This window comes from Corvus kubaryi, unplaced genomic scaffold (genome assembly GCF_017639235.1).
Source record: "Corvus kubaryi isolate FWS band 111438036 unplaced genomic scaffold, C.kubaryi_AGA036_p1.0 78, whole genome shotgun sequence".
NCBI lineage: Eukaryota > Metazoa > Chordata > Aves > Passeriformes > Corvidae > Corvus > Corvus kubaryi.
In genome coordinates, this window is record NW_024582065.1 from 4458672 (window position 1) to 4482773 (window position 24102).

The 24102-nt window shown below is 39.3% G+C and overlaps 1 protein-coding gene across 4 annotated transcripts in view; it reads right to left on the reverse strand.

The window, feature by feature from the left end:
* CDK5RAP2 (CDK5 regulatory subunit associated protein 2) overlaps positions 1-24102 on the reverse strand; it is a 72596-nt gene that overhangs the window by 36978 nt on the left and 11516 nt on the right. For all 4 annotated transcript variants that reach the window (XM_042052367.1, XM_042052365.1, XM_042052366.1 and 1 more), the window contains 8 exons: positions 23795-23887; positions 22224-22442; positions 16634-16804; positions 15728-15901; positions 10813-10910; positions 7823-7953; positions 6150-6265; positions 4558-4686 (listed from right to left, as the gene is read on the reverse strand). In XM_042052367.1, coding sequence (XP_041908301.1) covers positions 4558-4686; positions 6150-6265; positions 7823-7953; positions 10813-10910; positions 15728-15901; positions 16634-16804; positions 22224-22442; positions 23795-23887 — 1131 coding nt within the window. The remainder of the gene's footprint in view (positions 1-4557; positions 4687-6149; positions 6266-7822; positions 7954-10812; positions 10911-15727; positions 15902-16633; positions 16805-22223; positions 22443-23794; positions 23888-24102) is intronic.

A 24102-nucleotide genomic window follows, 5' to 3' on the forward strand; every position in this document is an offset into this window, starting at 1 on the left:
TCATCTCAAATAAAGTGAAACTTTATCTTATACATTCTTTAATTTTTATTTAACCCTTTCTCCTCAGAATTTATAGAACATATAAAAACCATTTAACCTCTTGTGGCAAAGGAGCTCTGTATCCTCAGTCGTGTTCCCATTCTGCCTATTTTATTTTCCAATTTCCAGAATTTATTTTCATTTGCTACACAGTTTAGGCTCTTCTCCAGCATTCAAGAAATAGATGCTTTTAAAACTAAGCACTTGTGGCTTGCTGTACACTAGAAAGATTTACTGTGCCACTGAAGGTTACAATCTGCTGTGTCTATGCCTGAATTTGCCCATTTGCAGCAAACAGTGCCAAATCATCTTTTACTCCATTTTCCACAGATCCCAACCCATCTCTCATCACTGATATTGCCCGAGCAAAAAGGAGGAGGAAGACTCAGCTTTTTTAGGAGCAGCACCCAAGTCGCTGACATCAGCATCACTGAGAGCAGGAGCAGAATCCCTCTGGATGCTATTGAGCATTTCCAGGGATCCAGGGGCAGCCACAGCTTCTCTGGGCACCCTGTGCCAGGGCCTCACCACCCTCACAGGGAAAGAATTCTTCCTAATATCCCATCTAAATCTGCACTCCTTCATCTTAAGGCCGTTCCCCCTCGTCCTGTTATTCCAGGCCCTTGTCCAAAGTCTTCCTCCAGCTCTCCTGGAGCCCCTTTAGGCATTGAAGGGGCTCTGAGGACTCCCTGGAGTGTTCTCTTCTCCAGGGGAGCACCCTCAGCTCTCCCAGCCTGGCTCCAGAGCAGAGGGGCTCCAGCCCTCAGAGCATCTCTGCGGCCTCCTCTGGAAAGCCTAAATATGCCTAATCCATAGGTAGGATACCCTGACACAGAGGATTCCAACCTGCAAGGGACAGAGTTACTTTTACTTCCTCAGAACACTGGGAATTGAATGTATGTGTGGGGGTTTATTTTTTAATTGAGTATGCATTGAATGTATGCATATATATATATATATATGAAATTAATGAGAAAAACCCTTTTATCTCCCAATCCCTTGCAGTATAAGCAACTCTAATGGTTTTAGGTAAAAATTTTAAAAGGCAGACACTGGGTGGTGCAGAGTATTAATACATTTGTGTTTTATAATTAGAATTCTATAAGGAAAATTGACTTCCAAGTCATGTTTGGGTTATGTTGGTATTTTCACTCAGACTTGGTTTTCTAGGACAACACAGAGTAAAGACAATTTGAAAACCGGAGGAAGACACAAGAGGGGATTGTGGTATACAACAAGAGCATGCATAACAAAAAAGTCTTTTTGTTGTAATCATGGGATGCCAAAGTCCAATAATGTTAACTATTATTTTAAAAATCCTATTTAGATTGAATCTTGCATGTGTAGGTTCAGGATAAACCCTGCATTTGTGTATCAAAAATAAACTTATTTGCACATGTAACTTATCCATCCAATGCAACTACCTTTTATGGGTCAACATTTTTTAATATCTGCTTTTCCCAGGCCAGTATTTGGTTTAATAAGTGAGGATTCATTAATGAAATTACTACATAAGACCAACATACACTGTGACAATAAATCACTGCAGGCTGAGCCTGATCCTATGGTCCTGTGTCTGAGAGGCCAAAATGCCCTGTACTCCAAGGAATATAACCTAACGTGCAACAAAATGTTAAAAGAAAATAAGTGTCTTAAGGCCAGAAAGATAAGAATAAGCTGCCTGTTTTAAAGTATTTCCTTGGAAACTGAAAACCAGGAGAATGTTTTTCCTAAATGAAGCACTGATGTGCTTGGTTTGCAAAGATCTCCAGAGCCTTGAAGGCTGAAAGCACTGAGGCTGCTCCTCTCTGAGAAGGCAGATGTTCAGAGGACAGCACAAGAATAACCTTTTCCTTTCCTCCTCCTCCCTCGCAGCACGAACAGGAAGTCAAGGAGCAGAGGAAGGAAGGGCTGTCAGACCCTGCAGAGGCACCAAGGAGCACATTCATCTGGTTTGTGCTCTGGCTTTGGGAAGGAAAAGCAGGATGGGAGCGTTTTAAGAACCTAAGGAAGATCCCTCTTCCCACGTCTATCCAAATTCCCTTTATAACACATATGTCAGTGTCATCCCAGCACTACCTGCCAACAAATTCTAGCTCAAAAACCATGAAAAACAGAATGTAGGGGGTTTTTGACAGTGGTTGTTAATATGCCAAACACATTGTTGTCACACCCATAACCCAATATCCAGGTTGTCATTTATTGCCAAGACTGATAAAAAGATACCTTTATGAACTAAAAACTTTTAACTAAAGATCCTTTCGTTTTTGAGCTCCATAGTACTACAGACATTCTGGCACTGGATAAACTCCATATTTAACTTTCCTATGTCCTTTCCCAGAACACTGAGGTTTATTTATATTTAACAAGTTTCACTCTTTGTCATTTTACATCTAATTTTGTAGCTTCTTCAATGAGCAGCCCTGTATGTACTTGTCATGTCGAGACAAGCAGGAGCATACAGCATCCTGCCATGATAACCATAGCACAGGACAGGAATTCCTTTGGAATTCACTGTAGCATCCACGGGGATGCAGAGCCCTCTGCAGGATGACGAGACAAATTGCTAAAAATGTTAACTATGGAGAATGCAAGCACCTGGATGGGGATTGCCCACTTGTTCTTCTCCCAGAACTCTCAGTGACACATTAATTCACCATTTCAATAAAACCATGGCACACCTAAAGATCTGTTTCTAACTTAAAATATACTTCTGTTACAGAAGGGACCCCAACATACTTCAATTAAAGACAGTATGACTATGTCTTAAAACTGAAGAATCAAGAATACTTTGTGACTGTCCCAGTACACCCACAGCACATCCAGGAAAAGACAGCTTTTCTCCTGAGTCCTGCAGAAAAATCATTAATTCCACAGTCCCAGTTCTTGAATCAGCCAGTCCTGCACATAACTGATTCGAACTATTTCTGATCTTGTTCTTTTGAGTTTAATTCAGAAATTCAAGACACAGAATACCACCACCATCATCATTCCTTTTATATTTTTTCCTTCCTATTCAATACATGCTGCACAACAACAACAGAACAAGCAAAAGCCACAAAGGAACATAAAGAAAAGCACTACCAGCCACATTCAAGCAATACTTTCCAAGCTGTAAGGGTCACCCAGAACCTCCTGAACAACCTTCACCACTCACACACACACGTGGGGACCCAGCACCCAAAATGCTGCTCCATGCAAGTATTTTGCCAAGGCCTCTCCTTCCCCACAGCTGAAAACAGTCCCAGCTTTGGGGAAATGAATAAAACACCCAGCAAGGATTACTTCCTTGCACCTCTGTCCTAGGTTACAATGTAAGATGTGCCCACAAGTATGTGTTCTATCACCATGTTCATGAGCTGTTAGAACCAGGTGGGGCAGTGCTCCCTGCCTCCTCCCTCAAGACCATGTCCTGTTAATGGCCCATCAGTGCCTTATCTCACGACTCACCATTCCACTGTGAGATGCTCCACCCAGAGGGAGAAACCAAGCATCCCATCCTGGATATAAACTGCGATTTTTGAAGACCACAGGCAGCCTTTTCCCACTGGATTTTCCAGAGGACAAGAGCTACATACCTACCCCTGGACCTTCTGAGGAAGACCAGATCTTTCTACACAGGATCACCACTTCAACAGAACCACATCTGTTCACTTCAGGAGGACTGCAGCCACCACCTTATCAGACTGCTGCTGCTACCCTGACTAACAGGGTCAGGTCGTATCTTACTCTGTCAGTTTAAATCAGTTTTGTTCCTTTTTTTCCCTACCTTGTTTTTTTATATATATATATATTATAAGTAAAGCACTGTTATTCCTATTTCCCAAAGCTTTGCCTGAAAGCCCCTTGATTTTAAAATCATAATAATTCGGAGGGAAGGGGGTTTGCATCTGCCATTCCAAGGGAGAGAGGCTCCTGCCTTCCTTAGCAGACACCTGTCTTTCAAACCAAGACAACCTCTCAGCAAACCACCACAGTGCTGGCCCCTTCTTCATGTACTTCTCTATTCTATGTGAAGAAATAGCCACGTGTTTAGGTGACCTGAAGTTCTATTCCTTGTTTGTTGGCTACACTGAACCCTCCTATTTTGAAGATGCATCAGAGATCTGAACAAAACTCTTAGAAAATTAAGACACGGCCTGACAATGACTATGCAATAGAAAACAGACTTTCAGGAATAACTAAAATGTTTTCTAAGATATTGCTTTCTTTGTAAAATTAACTACTTCCTTCCCTTTCAATTGACAAAAAAAACAGATCACAGACCCAATTAATATTTAAATGAGTATGTTGCTTCCTTAAAATCAACTTGACACATCACTGAACACTTGCATTGAGCTGCTTCTCCGTCATGGTAACATGTTAAAGTTGTTTACATCATTAATTTTAAAAGTTACTATAAGGAATTAGCAACCTCAGCCCCAAGGGCTTTACACTCCTTCTGCACTGATGGAAACGACTCCACAAGGCAGATTAGATGTGAGAGTCAGACTCACTACTTTAAAACAGAAAACCTACCTCTCTGTGGCTTAATATTTTCAGTGCTTCCTTCCCTTGAGAATCCTTTGGACAACATCCAGACTGTCTGGCCTTAAGTTCTTGATTAATTGACTGCAGCTCTTTGACCATCAGGAGCAGGTCAGTAACCTAAATAACCAAAGGAAGAACAAGCAGAACTGGTAACATCCAAACTAGTAGGAAAACAAATGATGACAGATAAATTTCCAGCTAAACGCAAACTGCAGTTAGAAGCCTGGGTTTGTGTCTCTGCTCCTGAGTTAATCTCCCTAGGTATGGAAACATGCTTCTGTGTTTGTGAATTAGTGGTCAAGGTACCTTAATTTGTAACACTGTAGTTCATGGTCTGTTACTAAGTTTAGGTAACAAGTTTCACAACTCAGTAGCAAGAACAAACCTGAGGGCACCTCATACCAACAGCTGATTCGAGAAGAAACATTTAATGCAAGAAAAAACCAGCATTACTGGAAACATTCAGGAACAAGCTGTTCTTGTGTCACCAACCCCCTTTAAAAGCCACTCTCATTCTGAGCAATTTCACAGACATAGAATCTGACTGGACAGTCGGGTTCAAAACTCTCACAGCCACAAAGCCATGAACTGTATCAAGAAGACAACGTTTGGAGAAAAAAGTTAAATCTTTTTATCAGACCAATTAATATACTTGGAAAACCAGGTCAGCTTTCAGTCACACAAACCCTTTTTTCCAGTAAGAAATTATTTATAAATATCTTTTGCTAATGAGTATCCCTGAGCCTTCTGAAGGGAACACGCTCAGAGATAAAAGTGGTGAAACCCCAGAATGGCACTGGGACACAATCTGGGCTTTTTTTAGGGACACCTGTTCAGAGAAAGACAAACTTCCTTCCTTCAGATTACCCACCTCCAGAGTGTGAGCACCTGCCTACAATTCAGCTGTCCCTGAGAAATAGAAAAACTTCACTTATGCTCACTCCCAACCAACCATATTCAAAATTATTCCTTGTCATAAACTGGTGCCTGGATTGGAAGTCACTGCACAGGATCAGAAGAAAGAGAACAAGTTTCTGAACCCCAATACTGATTTATTGTTTGGTCTGCACATTTCATCTCTGTGAATTTCAGTTCTCCTTATGCAGAATAGAGAACTCACCTCAGGGTTATTTTGTAACATGCCCTACTTACCAAAAGATTTGCAAATCCTGGGATGGAGTGTGCTAAACAGAATATAGGCTATAGACACCACCACTTCCATGATTAATAAAGCTGCATGAAATACACACTGTGGGATGCTCAATGCAAAACCTTTCTTCAGAGTTGATGTAGATGATATCTGAAACACGGTACTGAGTCAAAATCTTGAGTCCAGGTGTCCAATACCACAAAACCCTGGCTGCAAATCACTCAGCTTTCAGCTGATTCTGAAGCCCATGTGGTGTGACAAAGTTAAATAGTTCATAAAAGGTGGGTTACAAATCACAGAGATGGGAGCTTCAAATCCTTTCAGAACTACCCAACTGTACGTAAACAAATGTTTCTGTGAGAGATACGGAAACTATAAACAAAGCAGAATTAAGCCATTAGAAACAGTAAATAATAAAAGAGATCAATACCTTTCCTTTAAGTTCTTCCAGAGACAGATGGTCTATCTGAAGGTTTAAATGGTCTTGTTCTCCTAAACAGATACTCATATAAGATGTTTGATCTCCACAGAAAGATAGTGTTTCATCTGCCAAAACAGCCAAGGACAGACATTATTTCAGAAACTCCATTTGCAGGAAAACACAGCACAAAATGCACAGGACTTTTTGAATAAGAACCTTCCAGTAAGTCTGTGGGAGGCCAGTTAGAATGTTTAATTCCCAAAACAAGCTTCCTGTTTAATTGAAAAAATTTTGTCCTCATATGTCTTTGTGCTTCTGACACACAGACATGCTGCATTTTCTGTGGCTGTATTTTCTGTGGTTATCAGCACGAGTTGTGAATGTAATTCTGAATTATAATTTGCATATTTAGCATGACAATTAGAAATAATTTTTAGGAAGGATAAGTTAGGCATGAATAGTTATTCTATTTTAACTATAGTTTTATGAACATGAACTCAAGGTCTCAAGGCTAAAAGCCAGGTTAGACAAAGTTAATTAATTTATTTTGCTTTGGGGTCAAAAGAATGCAGTAATTGGATTGAAAATAGTTACTTATTCACTGCCTCTATAACTGCAGGAATTGTTTATGTTTTAATAAACACTTGTTTATTTACAATATAAATGACAGTCAATTCTATTAATAAATCTTATTAGATAGGGAGAAAGCATAACTAAATTAGGACAAATAAGAGACATCCCAATCCTACTCCCAGTTCTGACACTGATCCTGTGGCTGCTGCAAGGACCTAAAAGTCACAAATCATTACTAATTTTTCAGTCTTTATTCCTACCAGCCTCACCCTCGACACAACAGCTCCTGAGAACCCTGGAGTATCCACAAGACCCTTTGGCCCACCCTGGTTGTTGATTATCTCTGGGCTTTTGAGGTTGGAAACTCTGAAACAGCTGAAGTTTACTTATCAGAGCTGTCAAGTGATGCTAAAATTGAAAATCTAAGTTGAAAGGGGAAGTGAACAGGCTTTACTGTTATTTATATATCCCCTATGGAATAAAACAGAAACATCTTGTACATATGCAGTAAACTATTTAATGATACCCACTTACATTATTCTTTTCTATATCTAAGAATATACTAAAAACACCTCCCAAGACATACAGCAAGAAAGCCAGAAGCTAAGCTATATTTAAAAGCTCTACTTTTTCTGAATTACTAAGTAACAAAACTTCTGGGTATTTTTTCTTTCTCTGGAAATACTTCTGTCAGGAGGAGGTTACCAGTGCCTGAGCCACAAGCTCTTTGGGAAGTAATTACATCCCATGGTCAGAAAATAATCCCATGGCCACCGACCGATTCCAAGTCAGGAATCTCTGACTTTTGTGGAAAACAGTAAATTCTGTGAGTACAAAGCTGCAGGCAGCATAAAATGATCCCTGCAGTAGAATTGCCACAGAATTTCTAACATTTGCTGCATGGAAAGAGAAGCTGTCCCTCTGATTGCTCCAAGACATTCTGTTACAAATCCCCCAAATCATCTTCAGTATAAAAAGTCAAAAAGAAATCTTTTCACACCTTTTTTTTACTCTCAAATATTTTTTCTCCATGCCAGCAAACTGACTGTAATAAAACCACTTTTCTTCCTTTGTGCATGAGGAGGGTTGGACTGGGCATGGATACAAACCTTGGTGGTTTTTCATGTCCTTAATCTGATCTTGTAAGATTTTCTGGAGATTCCTGTTACCTAAAACATCTTCTTCCAGTTGTTTTCTCAACATGAAAATGTTGTTCAGTTCTACTTGCAAGCTATTTATACTGGAATAAAAAGGGGAAAAAGAAATATTTGAGATTCAATTCAAAATATTTTGGTGTGCACTGGTGTTTCTCCATCCAGGCTTGCACTAAGAGCCCATTTCCCATGGCTGGATTTCAGCCCACACTTCCATCATTTTGATGCATAAGCACAAACAAATCCCCACATAGAAAGAGATTAAATGTTTACAAACACAGCCTTTTGCTACTCTTTTGGGCTGTGCTGCCTAAGTCAGTTTCCCCATGACAGAGCTCTTCTACCAGCCTCTTTCTGGGCAGTTTTTTAAAAGGAAAATCGAAATTACTAACTTCTAAAAAGTATGCCAGAAAAATATCATTATCACATAATGCTGATGGCTTTGTGTACTCAATTATGTGGTGACCATGGAAACTTTGTTCCCTTGCCACAGAGCTACACTAGATAATCTAATGCTGCACTTCAGAAAAACATCAAAAAATCCTGTTTCATTGAAAATAGGACCCAGACACAACTGTTTCATTTCTTCATTTATCCACAGTCTGTAAAAAGATCTCTTGCATTCTAAATTGTCTCAATTACTGCAATGGGGCATCAATGTCCAAACTTAAAATTTATAATTTGTCAAGGTGATTTAATTTTTTAAGCAACTTTGCTACTGAAGCTCTTCAGCATCAGCTGGCTCCTCAGGCCCCAGAGTCAGCTGCCCCTTGCTACATTTTCCCCACACCCTTCAACTGCATCAACAAGTCAGTTCTGATCAATCTGTAAAAAGATTTAAGTGCTGAAAATAAATCAACCTGAAATTGTAATAAAATGAAATGAATTCGATTTAATAAAAAATAAATAACAGGGTGTTACTGAACTCTTTGTATTACTTATTTTCACATTTACTTCACTCAGTGTTTTAAGATAAATTAAGCTGCTGCAGAATTTCCAAGCCACTGCACTAAATGCCAGAGAATTCAGGAATCTTTAAAAAAAATTTCAATCAATCTGATGGGAGACTGTACAGGAACACAGAGCACATCATACTTGCATGAGAATAACAGAGTACTGCAGATGCACATTAATTAAAAGGCTGCATGTATGAAAAGCTTCTCAGTCTGTCTCCTGACAAGTGTGCTGTTGTCAGGGGTTCCTGCACAAGAAACTACTGCTTTAACCAATTCTTCCTCATACAAGAGCTTCTTTGAAGAGAGAGTGCTCTTAAAGGCTCAGCAAAATAATTAAGAATAAAACCAAACCAACACATGACTAGAAGCCAGGTAAGCACATTTTCTCCTTTTCATGAATTAAAGGTTTTATAAGAACAAGCACTGATTCCCCTCTTGGAGAGAGAAGGAATGTCTTGGTCCTGACATCCAGTAGCTCATTTTGAAAAATAACCACCCAGGTTGCTTAAAATAAATAATGCCTAAAAGAAGATGTCAGCAAGAAAACAGATGTTTGCCCAAAATCCGTGTCACTGCTGATGGCAATTAAATCCAGCTTCCTCATCTGTGTATCTGAAGGGCTTGTTTGTTTATCCATTCCCCAGAAGTTTGGGATTCAAGTCTTGATGAAGTTTACAGCACGTTTCAGCCCCCAAAACTGTTGAGATGGAGGAATAAGAGCAGTTCCAAGCCCTAGCTCATGGTGCATCCTCTGCTACTGTGGCACAACAGGCACTGACTGCTCCATGCATTCCACAATTCCACATCAGGGAAGCAGGGCTAATGATCCTGATCCTACAGAAGTTCATTGAAAAACCCCAGTGATTATACCCACAGTTCTAAGTTTCCTTATTTGAAAGCCATTCTAAGAAAAACCAGTTTCAGAGCCACACAGCTTTGCTGCCATTTCTGTACAGTATGTGGACCCTCTCCTTGCCCACAGAGCAGGAGCTGGTGTCAGGTCACACTCTTCATAAGAAATCAGAAATAATCTCCATCATCTGACTGCTATCATTATTTTTAATCAGTATTTTTTCTAGTATCTAAAGCGGGTTCTGAGCTGTGGCCAAGCACAAGCTGGCATTGCTGCTAAGTGCTTAACTCACACACAGATCTCATCTACTCTAGTGCTACTTCTCTTTATGGTTTCCAAACTATAATGGTCTGTAAACCAATTGCAAAATATAAATAAACATTCCCCAAAGCTGGCAGGTATAAGCCATTGCTTTCAGGAGCTGGCTCTCAAATGTTAAATACTTCATTAAGAGATTTGCAATTATAACAGTAAATTTTTTATAAAATATTTAAATTTCATTTGCCTACAGATTAAGTATTTTCTTTATCATAACGTCTCCTCCTCAACTGCCAGGCAATAACAGGATACAGAGTAGGCTGCAGATTTCTTTCTAAATTGTTGTGTTCTTTGATTTTAAAAGGTTAAAAACCACTTGCTCCTGCCACCCTTTTCAATGCTTTACACTGAAAGTATACTGTGCAAACTTCAATTATTCTGTTTTGTTTAACCTTCTCCCAAATCTTGCATATTTATATTCTCATCAAAATTCTCACAGTGTCACTTTTAAGATAAGTATTATCTATATTTTAGGAGTAAACCATGGCAAATTGTCCAGTGCCCAAAAGTTCGCTGCAATTTGATTTTAGTCCTATATGCCAAAACACAAGACCTAAGTATGGAAAATCCTGCTGCTTACTTTGGTACCTACATGGAAACAGGGCCCATTTGAGATTCCAATCTAAAAAGAAATATCTTCAGAAACATTTAAGTAATTCAGATAATAGCAACTCACTTACATAAACATTTCTATTTAGCGACTACTACAGAGAGTTTATAAACAACTGGCCAGAACAAACTAATCTCTACATTTTTTTCACAAATTCTTGACTTTCACCCTTTGAGATCAGATTACCCCCCAAAACAGAAGCACTTACCTATCTGACTCCCTGAAGGTCTTCACCAGTGTAGAATAAACGTTCTGTTCTTTCCTTAAAGCAAGGATCAGCTTCTCATACTCAGCTTCTTTATTTTCCTGAATTAAAAGAACATACTGCGCTTACAACATAATTTTTATGTTCCATGTCTATGACCATGTGTGTACTTTGTGTCCTGAAGCATTTGTGGAAGAAGCTGAAAACCCAGTTTTCTGAACAGGACCACCAATGCCCAACATAGATCTGAGAACTGTCCTTAAATCCAGCTGGTATTGAAGGAGCCAAAGACTGTTTCACTATGTACCTATCATGAGTGAGTCACACATCTGAACAGTGCTTCAACATTTTTCTCACAGCCTCAGAAGCTTCCCCCAGCCCCACCTCAAGCATCCTCACTCCAAAAGTTCCAACAACCAGGAACAACCCGGCAGGCAGCTATTCCAGAGAAGGGGAAGGGAGGGAAGGGAGAGCAGACGAGCCAAAGTTCCAAGTACACATTTTAGAACAAGTCCTCTCTGTGTTCTGGATAAAACTGGCTTTTTTGGGGTGAGGAGAACAGCAAATTCTGTTCCATCTCACAAGAATCACAAGAAGGATTATATTGAGCCCCAAATAAAGGACAATCAGATCAGACACTCCGTAAGTCAGTTTTCTGCACACTCATCTGGGTCACTACAAGCTGCTGCTTCACTTGTGCGAAGAAAAGAAAATGGGTTTATCTGCAGTCTTGCTCACAGAAAGGATGATATTATTACTATAAGAATAAACACAAACTCTTAAGGTACATTCTCAGTAAAGGATCCATTAAATTCTCCTGACTTTTTCACTCCAAAACAACCAGAGAGTCACTTTTTCAGCAGGAAGCAAAAAATGCAGCTATTTAAAGGAGTGTTTTCTTGCACGTACTATATAAGAGTATCAGTCATCTCCAAAGAGAAATAACTGGAATATTATAGCAAATTTAGATACATTAATATCAGGCACAAATTCTGCCTCTGTCAAAGAATTTTTGGTTCTCTCAGTTTGCTTTTTTGACTGAAAACTGAAAGGAGGAACAAGAAAGGTGTCACAGCTAAGGGGGAATTTCAGCTAAGGGAACTCTTAAGAGATACTAAATCATTAGTGAACAGATCATTAACAAGGAAGAAACCTACACCCAGGAGTTTTAAGCAGCTGTTATTGTTCCAACTGCAATTCCTAAGGAGGAAATTGCAACAAAAAAAAATTCAGCTACAAAGAATCTCGTTAATTCACACTAAAGATGCCAAGACTATTAATTTGAACAACTCAGTGTTCTGCAAAGCAAACAGCACAAAAGCAAGGACAACCGGTGTTTACTTTTAATTATTTACACTCTTACTTCACAATATGCCAGTAAATATGTTAAATAATATTTTGCAAGTGTAATCAAGCTGTGATCAAATGACTGTAGTTAAGGTAACCTGCCTGGCAGGTCCTGCTGCAGCTTCCACCACTGATGCTCCAGACTCTTGGAAGAAGCGACCTTGCCTTTGGACATGTGCCCCATGTTCAGCTGCCATCTAAAGGCTGCTGTGTTCTAAGAGACATTTCCAGGCTCTAGTGCAATTTATACTATTCTATACTATACTATTCTGTATCAAAGTGCAAAATCCTGAGCTTCACATCGAATTTATTATCTAGATGAGCAGTGGAGGAGCTCCCAGCAAAGCTGCTGACTGAGCACAGAGAAACACAAACAGATGGAGATGGGTGATCCAGAGGCCAGTTATAAAATAATCTCATGAAAAGAAATGTTAAAAAGTACATCTTGCAGCCTGAATTAAGGAGTCTTATCAATGTGCTAGAAGCTCAGCCTTTCAAGAACAGTCACTAAACATAAAATACATGGGTTGTAATTTAAGTTGGAAAAGTTTGATCACGAACACTGACCAATGACGTAGAAAGCAACAGGAAAAAATAAATCTTTTTACTTAATTTAGTTGTTTCACAGTCTGTTAGAAGTTCTAATGAACTCCTCCATATGTCTGATACAAACCTTGCAATTATTACTGAAGACACTACAGGACTCTATCCTAATTAAAGCTCTTTCTGAAGCCTTGGCAGAGCAATGTCACTGTGCAGAGTTAGGGAGGATAAATGAGGGAAGGAATGTCACCCATGGCTCAGGGTCTATGGCTGCTGCATGAACAAAGCAGTGCCACACACAAACCCTGTTCCACCTCCCTGTTCCTTTTAGGATTCACATGTTGAGTTCTCCATTTGTACCAAAATCCCAGTAAGCTCATGAAATCCTCCCAACTCTTTCTGCATAACAGGAGACATGAGCTATTTCTTAATTCTAAATGTCACAGACTATACACAAATTATTAAATTCTAAATTCAACTACCTAAGTAAAGGTTAGCAAAATCACGAGGAAGTGTTCCTGATTTTTTCAGAATCTTTCATGAATAATAAGGATGAGAAGATGCAGCACGAACATCCCTTTTTTTTTGTACATTATTACTGTCATTTCTAAATAACGCGTAGGAGTGAATTATTTCAATCAACTCCCCAATGGTACACAAAACATAAGGCAGCTCTGTAACTTAAATAGACTGTAATGCTGTGGGAGTTAATGAAACATTAAACCTCTTGACACATGGTGTGAGGGAAAATCTGTTAGAGGAGATAGCTGCAAGACATCCAGGACCATATTGCAGTGAAAGATTTATATTCCCATGAAAGGAGGCAATCTAATACGTTAAAGTCTATATTTAAGTCTGAAATACTATTGCTAAGCAGCAGTGGTGGAAAACATAACTTATTTTCATTAAAGGTTCCCTAAATTGTAAGCAATGAAAGTAAAAGGTTTATACCTCCACAATAAATAACTTATTGGCAAAGTCACAAGAATATCCAGTTGCCTCACTGAATGTTCTTGCGCTTCCAACAACCCTCAGGATCACTTCAAAATCTCTGAAGGTTAAAGGACAAATGACCGAGAGAAGGATATAACCTATACCTTCCTCACTGATCCATCCACCATTCATCCATCACTAGAATTTGGTAATTTCTTCTAATTTCTAAATTCCTTATCTGTAAAATACATTTAACTCAGAGACTTCAGAGATACCAGAGTCAGAAGTTGCCAGACTCCCCTAATTATCAGTGCCCTTGCTCACTCTCTCTAGGCCATAACAGTGGCTCAAAAATCCAAACTCCAAAATTAGAACCTTTCCTGGCCTGGCCAAGGCACCCAGCAGAGCTTTGGGTGTTGGTTGCTTTAAAATTTATCATTACATTAAAACAAAGTACAAAGATGAAAGGGAGAAAAGTTCTGTATCTCTCAAGTCTATTTCTTCAACTTCAAAGATCAGTGAGGCTGAAGAGCCTAGTTTCTGTCCCCTCTGGTGGGCAGGATCCAGCTGTGGATTTGTTGAGAGTCGGTGCAGCACCACAAAGCCATCCAAGAGTGCCAGGCAGCCAATGAGAGCAGAGCTCTGGATCATCTGTGTCCAAAAACTGGTGATTAATATGCCAAAGTGGGTCCTTATGGAGATATGTGACACAGAGGTTGGGCAGAGAGGACAATGGGCTGTGATTAGATATTGTTCAGTCACTGAGTGCACCAGCAGCAGAGAATGGGCTGTGATTAGAAGGTGGGTCTGGGTGATTACCATGCACTGCCTGCCACTGCTCCTGCCCCTGGTTATCCACCTGAACCAAGCGAGGGGTATGCAGGGAAGTCAGTGTTTGATTTCCATTAATTCCCTGTGATTTTCCATCCTAGGTGCCTTTGTGACAGAAGTTATGTGCATGCACTGCAGTTTGTTGTGCAGAGGTGGAATTTCTCCCCAGCCTTTCCCAGACTATTTTCTCTGTCTGCACATTCACATATACTGGGATAAACCCTCACACTACCCAAGCAAAAAAGGCTTCAGCTCCTTTACTCTGAGCTTGTCACATAACTAGGACTCCACATGTTCTTGTCTCTCCTATGGTTAATTATAGTGCCCATCACATTCATCAGCTCACCACCAGACTGTTCAGAATGTGACCCAAGGCACTGCACTTACATTTCCTTTGCCATTGGCTCCTTTTGTTTTGAACTTCCTTGAGAAAGTCTCCTTAATGACTGATACATTATTAAAGCAATGAAAAAGCTTTCTCCACCATTACTGTGTACCAGTCTAATTATTTTTACTTTGCCTGATGCTTTTAGAAATCTTGATACACCAGGCTGCAAACAACACAAAAAAAGAGACAAGAAATGTACCTTCAAAAGCAGTTTATTTGTTCAATAATCTGTATACCATGATGCACTGTGGAGTCAGGCAGTGATCCAAAAATTTAACAGTACCTGACTTCTTTTTGCTACAACAGAATGGAGGGTAAAGAGAGAAGGAACTACTTCTAAAACTAAAATTTTGAATTTTGACCTCTGACTTCAGGTACAAGTCTTTTTGATTCATGGCGTCAAGCAAAATAATGGGCATATGTTGCTCACCCTTTTTTAATAGATATATTTCTGTACAAGTTCTTTGCTTTAAAGCAGCTTTCTTCTTGTCCTGGACATATTTTCACTCCTACCTGTATTTATCCTCACATTCCATTTATCTCCTATGGTCACCAGCTCTGTGCAATCTTTCCCTTTATCTATCCAAAGTACACAAACTCTTCTCTGCACCTCTCTGCAGAGATGCAGATATCCTCCCACTCAGTGAATTATGTCTGCCCTAACCACCAAAAAACCTCTACCTCTTTATGGCAGGCAAAACATCTTACATGCTTTCTGAAAGTAGGGAGTTTAGTGATGCCATATAAATTCATCAGTGCACAACACATGGTCAATTACAACATATATGAGTCCACAGCTTTAAAGTCCAAGTCAAAATTCTCTTCAATTTGAAGTCAAGGTACTTATCTGCAAATGATCAGTTATGCAAAACTCACCTCCAGCTCTCTGACTATCTTGATAATTGACTGTTGAGACTGTGCAGCACATTTCTCCTTTACTAAGCCCTCATTTTTCAGTTCAAGTTCTTCATTAACTCTTAGAAGGTTCTTGCACTTATTCTGGAGCTCCTGCAGTTCTGCATCCTTTTCTTTAACTGTTCCATCAAGTTTCTAACAAAAGAAAACAGTTTTACAAAATCTACTCTAATTTTAAACTGCAAAATACAAAACCTAACAAAATTCAGGAGAATATCCAAGGATGACCTGGAACATGTTATTTACACACCTTGCAAAAAGAGCTCAATTTAAGATACCAGAAGCGAAACCAAAAGATACACAAAAGCTTTCCCCACCTATGCAATCTCTTCAGGATCAAAAAATGATGTCAAGGCATGCACCTTTGTCTCCAGGTACAGAGCAACCTCAACTCTGACTCTCTGCATTGCTGGCTGAATACTTGCTACCTTTTTCACCCTGTGTTAAAACTGAGCAGGGGTCTGTTACCATTCAGGCAGGAACCTCCTCACACAGGTCATTTGGGGCTCCCAGAAAAGATAAAATATTTCAGTATCTATACCTATTCCTCAACTTCCACTTTCTGCACAATAAACTGAAAATCATGAGCACTTCGGAGCTTTTACAACAGTGACAATCCTACAGAAGTATTAGTAAAGCTTTCTTCCCCCTCTGTCCACATGCTTCACAAAACCCTAACAAGAAATCCTGTTGAATGCCACACACTCTGTAATTACAGGTCTGTTCTGCAAATACAGTATTATGAGATGTGAAGGATTATCATCAAAATCAACAATAACTCCAAATACAAGCGTGATTTGGTTATAATTCCCCATACAAAATCAAATGATAACTTTCCATTTTTCATTTCAAAGTAAGTCTACCCACCTCAAGCAGCAGATCCTTGTGATTGACACTGTCTGTCAGCTGCCTTATAACAAGTTCTTGGCTCTGCAGCTTCTGATTGCTTTCACTCAAAAGAATATTGTAATGGTGTTCAACTGCTTTTTCTTTCTCAGTCATTTCACCATGTAATTTCTCTAGCTGATTTCTAAGGTCCTACAAAAACAAAAATGAAACTGAATATGCAGCAAATGAACTTTAAAGAAAGTTTAAGACTAACAACCCACACTATCACTGAAGAAAGTACTGAAGCCACTTTCTTTTGGCATTAATGAATACAATTAAAGAAAGAACAACTTTCAAATAAGATGTCAGTCTTTTCTTCCAAAAATCTAGGTTGTTGTTTAAATGCTTTTCATACAGAATGCTGGACTCCAAGGCCGTTGGGAATATTATGCACATAGATGTTGTCAGAATGAACATTCATTTCTGAGTCAATCTACTCCCTGGCTAGAAAAGGAGAAAATTGCTTATGGGTGATTCAGTTTGTCACTTGCCTTTTTTCTCATCACACCATGAAAATTGTTGCACTAACTCTTGTATCACTGGTTACTCTGGCATCAAAAAAAAGATCAGAAATGTTAAAACTTTTTTCTTTCGACAAGAATACAAACTTCAAATGACCAATCAGGTCCACCTCATGATCAGAAGGGATGAAAAGAACTTGATTTTGACTCTGACTCTGTTAATTACTTCCTGCAGCTCCAAGATTAGCTGCATTACCTCCACATCTTAGTTTCCAATCAGAGAAATGTGTGCTCCTTGTCCATTCTGCTCCTAAACCACAGGAACAATCTCTTAAACAGCTTCTACACAGCAGCGAGTCCAAAGGACTCCGAGATTTGTTAGGACCAACATGGAATGTTGCAATGGAAGAGCAGCAGCCCCTGGGTTGCACCACAATCACAGCTCTCCTCTGCAACCCTAGAGATCCTGTCCCACTCCATCTGAAAATCCAACTCTGAAAATACAGCTCTCCATGGGGTTTCAAAGCATGGCCACCCAACAAAGCCTTGGGTTCCAAGAAGTAACATCAAAAAATTCCTACTCCTTACATTCTGCCACCAACCAGGACAATCACTACATCTATGTGAATAGATGAGATTATTAGCATGAAATTTATAGTCAGCTCACAGTTAAGAGTAGAAAATATTTAAGAGCACAGGGCAGTAGAAAAATTTCCAACATGGCTTCTCTGTCCTTCCACCTTCTCTCCCACCACCACTGTTTTGTGTCAATTCCAACATTTTTGCTGGTTTGCTGGAAGTTTCAACACTGTCAGCTGAAGGAGGCAAAGCTTGCATAGACACCAGCCTCATTTTATAAACTTTTCCTCTGCATTTACTGCACAGATTGTGTGGAAAAAAGAGGTAGAAACTTGTAACACAAGAGCTGTTGCCCAAAATTAAACAATTAAAACTTACAGGAGACTTTATACTATCTAAACTTCTGTTCAGACCCAAAGAACCAGGTAACACAGCCTACCTCTTCAAATAAATGTTTTCTATTTATTCCCCAAAAGGGCCCATTTGTGAAGCAGCATAAGCCCTTTGAACAGTTTGCACATATGGCAGTCACCTGCAAATTTTACTTTTACCTCCACAGGGATTTAAAATTTAGTAGTTGTTTCTTATTCTAAGTCCAAAGAAATAGCACTAGTGACATTTTAATTGCAGTCTCTTTACAAACTGTTTTATGTCCTTTTCTTGACTTAATTACTTTGCTTCATGCAGATTCACATCAAATCCTTAACATCACTTTATTACCTCAGTGTTTTATTTATTTTGCACATTAAATGCAAAATGTCATTTACAAAGCCTTTTGATTTACTTTCTCCATTTTAGCTTCATCCCCACAATTCAGCTAAGAAATGCCTAACAGCTCCCAAAACCCCCTCAAATGTTATTCAAAGAATGATTACACCCAGACCTTCAGTTCTGCAAACTAATTTTTTTCAGGAGCAAAAGAACTAAGAAAACTGAAGAACAGCAGAACCAGGTCCAAGTTTTGTCTAGCTACCCAAACCCTCCCATATGTTCCTGTTTTTCCCTAACTGCTGCCTATAAATGCAAACTGCAGAGGGAAGTAGTGCAAGGTCTGATAATTGCAAAGGCTTTTGGCTCCAAGTTATGGAGCTCTTCAAGTGGGTCACATTAAGTCTATTCCCACACAGTACTGGAATTGGAAGCAAAGGATCAACAGCAGTGTTACCACATTCCCTGCACTGCAGAGGTCACTCCTTGGCTTTTTAAAATGTTACTTTTATACTATTACATTACTGAACAGCTTTAACTGACACATTACCTGTAAGTAAACTTCAGGGGACTTTTCATCTGTCCTGTAACTTCAAGTGACCAATACAGTGACTCATCTTAATGAAAAGCATAAGCAGCTTGAAGACAACAGACATGCAGAGGTAGAAAGATGCTGCTACAGCAACTGTACCCCACCCATTATCTCATCTCAGTCCTCTTGGTGCCCAGCACTTGTCAGGTGCAGAAACCAGGCTTCACCCTTTAAAGCAGCAAAAGTGTGTAATGGCCAGGTTTATGGAAAGAGCTGGACTGACAAGGGATGCAATTGTGGAAAAAGTAAAACAGCCTGCGTGAGATTTGCAATTTGCACATAACTTTGCCTCTACTATTTCTGCCCCCATAACTCCCTAAATCCTTCCCAAAGAAAGCTAGAGGTGAGACTGAAAATTACCTTCTTTGCATGAGCTGGAATTCTGTAACACACTAAACTATCCATCACTGTAGCAGGTTGCTTGAACTCATTGACCACTCAAATTGTCTGGGAGAAAATCTATTGGTTTCTATACGCTGACTTGCAAGGATAATATAGCACCTACATCTCTCAGAGCATAAACTTTGCAATTCCCTCTGCCAACCTTTTCCCCAAGAGATTTTCCTATGATTAATGATAGCTGAACTAAGAAAAATGAATGTGAAACACTATAATATCAAAGACTGGAGCAGATGCCTCCCCCTTCTTGTCAGATGAAAACCAGTTTGGTGAATAATTAAGTTGTGAAGTTCCAAAACCTCCCTCTCAGGCTAAACTACAGGTAGGAAGACTAAATAATAAATTCTGCCTAATGAGTTATTCTGCATTTCCCCAACCAACTGATCAAATATGAATATCTAGTAAATACACTTTAATTGTCTACATTTAGGCCTGGAGAGAGAATGGATATGTGAAGTGTTTAATCATGTAAATTTGAACAAACTTCTTGAGGAAGAAGCACTCCATCCCTGTTACAGGCACAGTAACATGGTAGCCATGAAAAACATCAAGGATGAGATATTTATTCCTCACCAATAGTGTGTTAAAATTTAAGTCCAAAGCTTCTTGTTTCAAAGAGCTTTAAGGGATGTTTAACAGCACCTTGCCAGTGATGCTTAAAAGTGATACTTAACAACAGCTTTTGGAAAGTACAGAACTGAAATAGATTTTAAAAGCTCTTTCAGATACCTTTTAAAGTTGCCCACCCTGAGGCAAGAACATGGTTCAAGAATACCTAAACCCATTAATCCAGGAAACTCCTAATATTGGACAAAGTCTATGATCTGGATGATCAGCTCACATTGAACAGTCTTATTTGATTTAGTTTCCACCTTCTTCCCTTCCAGGTCAGTAATGCCCAGTTCATGTCCAGATAAACTGGGTTTACAGTAGGCCAGAAATACATTTCAGGGGGGTTGTTTGTTGGGGTGTTTGGGGTTTTTTTAATGAATATGCACAAAAATTAGCATTACCCCAATTACAGTATATGGAAAGTCACTGCAAATTTCTCTATGAGGGAAAAGCTAGGACAGCAGTTCATTATAGATATTGAGGGCATTTTCTACAGTTTATACACTTTTTTGCTAACTTTATTCTAACAAAATAGAAACATTGATAAATAGACATCTTGGAGCATAAATAGAACTGAGTTTTTAAGGCTGTCTCAAAAAGCTTGCACCAGATCACCAAAGCAGTTTCCTATTTGTCAAAGAGCAAAATCTCACAGCATTTTTTAACTCACACATATCTACTACTTAATGGGCAACACTTCACAGGCAATGTGGTTCTATCCAATGGGCTTGCAGCTCTGAAATTGAAGCAGCTGTTCTGCAAGGAGTAGGAAATAGGTTAGGGATATAATTTTTGTAAGACTGCTCATCTTTTGGCAGGAATGCTTTTCCCCAAGAAGCTCATCATTTACATGAAAAACTTGGACATAATGGAGTCAAATAGGGCTTCTGTAATCCAGGTAACATCAAATCCCCCAGCAACTCCCCACTCAGTCTTATTTTTCCTGTCTTTCCTGTACAGTTATATTCTAGCTGCTCTGGAAGATGAAAAAAAATCTGAATAGAAAAGACAGTTAAATATAAAATACTTCAAATCAATAAATGCTCTTTGTGGCTGTTTTACTGACAAGAGCGATCTGTTCTCACTCTCCGTAACCTCAACGCCCTGAAGAAATCTCAAAGCATGCCAAAGACAGAGATTTTGTGACTGCAGCCAAACCACAGTTGACAATCAAACAAAAATGCGTTAAATTGGGTGTACGAGGGGAAGAGGAACTTAATTTGTTTGTAGGTAAAGAGACCCCTCTGCTGGTTTTAAGGAATAGTGCAGGAGCAGCAGTTTCCAGATCTCCCAGCTTTATTAAGGTCCTTATTTAATAATGGAACCAAAACATCTAGTGAATAAAGACAGGCTCATTAAATCTTTTATGTAATTTAATATAGCAGGAGACTAATCCCCAACTGAGGAGGATCAGACTCTGGATGCAAGCAGGACTCTGCTCATTATGTAAATGCTGCCCTCGTGGAAGCAAAAGTGGGAAGACTTTAGCAAAATCCACATGACAAAGCATACAGGTGAAAACTGTTGTGTGTCAAAGCCTCAGGAGAAGGGGCATCCTTCTTCCAAAGGAAAAAAAGGAGAAACCTAATCATTCACTTTGTTGCATCAGCTGTGAGTGCTGCGAGCAGGAGGGCTTATCTGAATGCCCACAGCAAGGTAAAAACCCTCAACAGAATATGAAGCAGCAAAATTAATGAACAGCACCTCATTTTTTATGTTAAATTGTGATCAATTAATCCTGTGCTTTGGGCTTTTACAAGCAGAAGTTATTTAATATACAGCCTTTACAGTGACCCTGCTAGGAGGGCAGGCTGAGGTTTGGTTCCAGGTCACAACTAAAAGAGAGGTTAAGTAGTGAAATTTAAGATAATCTACAGACATGCAACAAGATAAATATGGCAGAAATGTAAACATACATCATCATGCATATTCAGATTTTCCCATCAGAAAAACTGGAATCAAGAGTAACTATTTACCGCTTTTAAAGGTTAATGGGTTTTTCCTAGGACCTAACTATCAAAATTATATTTAAAATATTGTTCTTTGCAGATTATGTGCCAGAATTTTCCTCAGTCTTCATACACAGCATTAGGCAGTGTCAGGTATTTCCCTCCCAAAAGTTATTTAAATTAAAAACCTAATTTTGTTAGAAAAGGACCTGCTAAAGCACTGAATTATTTCTAGACTTTAGAAAATAAAGCAAAAATGTGATAATAACATTAATGGTTTTGTCACTTCTGCTCTTCTGTAGTTGTGCTTCATCCAGCTCCTTCTCCATTTTCTCTCTTTGCAAATTCAGATCACTCAGCTCTTGACCAGTGACTTTAATTATCCTTTGTAGCCTGCGATTTTCAGCGTCCTTTGTGAGGTTCTCTGAGCGCAGCTCTGCCAGCAGGGTCTCCTTTTCCATCAGCAGAGCCTGATAATCTGCAGCACCCTGAAACACAAAATAGCAGTCAGGCTCCAGAAGTGGGTTTTGTAGAGCCTGGGAGTCCTTACTCCCATTGCACCCAAACCCACAACCCTGCCCCTCTTCCCAGCCTTTCAGAATTGGTGTTGCAAAGAAACAGTGAAACAACAAAACAAGGAAAGTGAAACAATAAAATTTCCTCTACTGATGCAACAAAACTTTCCACGACATCCAGTGCAGGCTAAGGAAGTCTGAGGTAACAAAGAATGAGAGAGAGAAAGGTTTATATGCAAAGGAGTCCACCGTGCAAACAAGGTCATGGCAGTATTATTGATTCACAAAGCAATAATTACATAAAACTCTACTTTTGGAGTAGAGTCCAGTTTCAATCTGGACTAGGGCAGGAAGTTACTGAGTCTTTCATGAAATTAAGGTTGGAAAAGACCTTTAAGATTTGAGTCCAGCTGCCAACCCAGCACCAGCATGGCGTTCACCACCAACCCATGTCCTCAAGTGCCACAGCCATACATTTTTGGAACATTTCCAGGGATGGTGACTCCAGCCCTGCCCTTGACATAAGCCTATTTTGTGTTCTTCCCCACCACATCCTGCTACAACTGGTCCTGGAGCTCACAGCAGAGGTGTCAGGAGTAGTGAGCTCTGCAGCACGATTTACTCACAGAGAACTGCCTTCAACTCAAGGTTGTAGCTAAGGAGCAGAGAACTGAGGAAAAGGACTTGCTCTGCAATGTGGATTCTGTGGACAGGAGGGATCAGTTGCATGCTTTTAAAACTTAGAATTTTTTAAAAATCATCAAGGTCTCAAAAATCATAAAGCCCCTTTTCTCCTTCACACACAAAAAAAGCAGTACTAAATCACATTTTCACAAATAACATTCCACTACTTTATAAATGCTGGTTTCACACTTATTATATAAATAATTCCAAGCAGGTGTCTCACAGCCAGTTCAACTCTGCTAATAGGAAGCCTGTGCTGGCACCATACTTTGGGGAAAAAAATAACAGGTCCAGAAAAAAAAGCTCAAGATAATCTCAGCTTCCCAACAATTTGTGTCTTTATTTATAACTTATTTTGATATTGCATGTTTCTCCCTTAAAGATCTGCAGTTGGTTTAGAATTAGAAAAAGCAAGGAGGAGAACCAAGGTAAGTTATCTGACATTTTAACATTCTATTTTTCAAATAATTTGATTTGGGAAATCTTTTTCAAAGTAGGAAAAAATAATCATTTTAAAACAACATTTTCAACTAATTTCCATTCCTCTGCTTTCAAAGATAGCAAGCACTGCCTGCTGTGTGGAATTACACAGAAGGGAGGAGCAGGAGTGGGGAAAATCACAACAAATTGCTTGTTCTTACCTTGAATTTTTGGACATGTGCCTTGTGAGTTGCCTCTCTTGCCTTAGCCAATGAAGCATTTAACTCTTCAATTTCAGAACCCAGCTCCTCATTCTTTAAAAAAAGTAAAATGAATACTATGTAGGAAGAGTTATTTCCAAGGGATGGTGACACAGTAATTTCTACCCCATCTCATTATCCATTCATCCAACTACACAAAACACTTTCAAGAACACCAAATGCATCATAGTAAGTCTTATATAAAGAAATTCTCGTTCTTATACACTCACTAGACTGCCTATCCCTCAAGTGAAGTATTTCCCACTCTC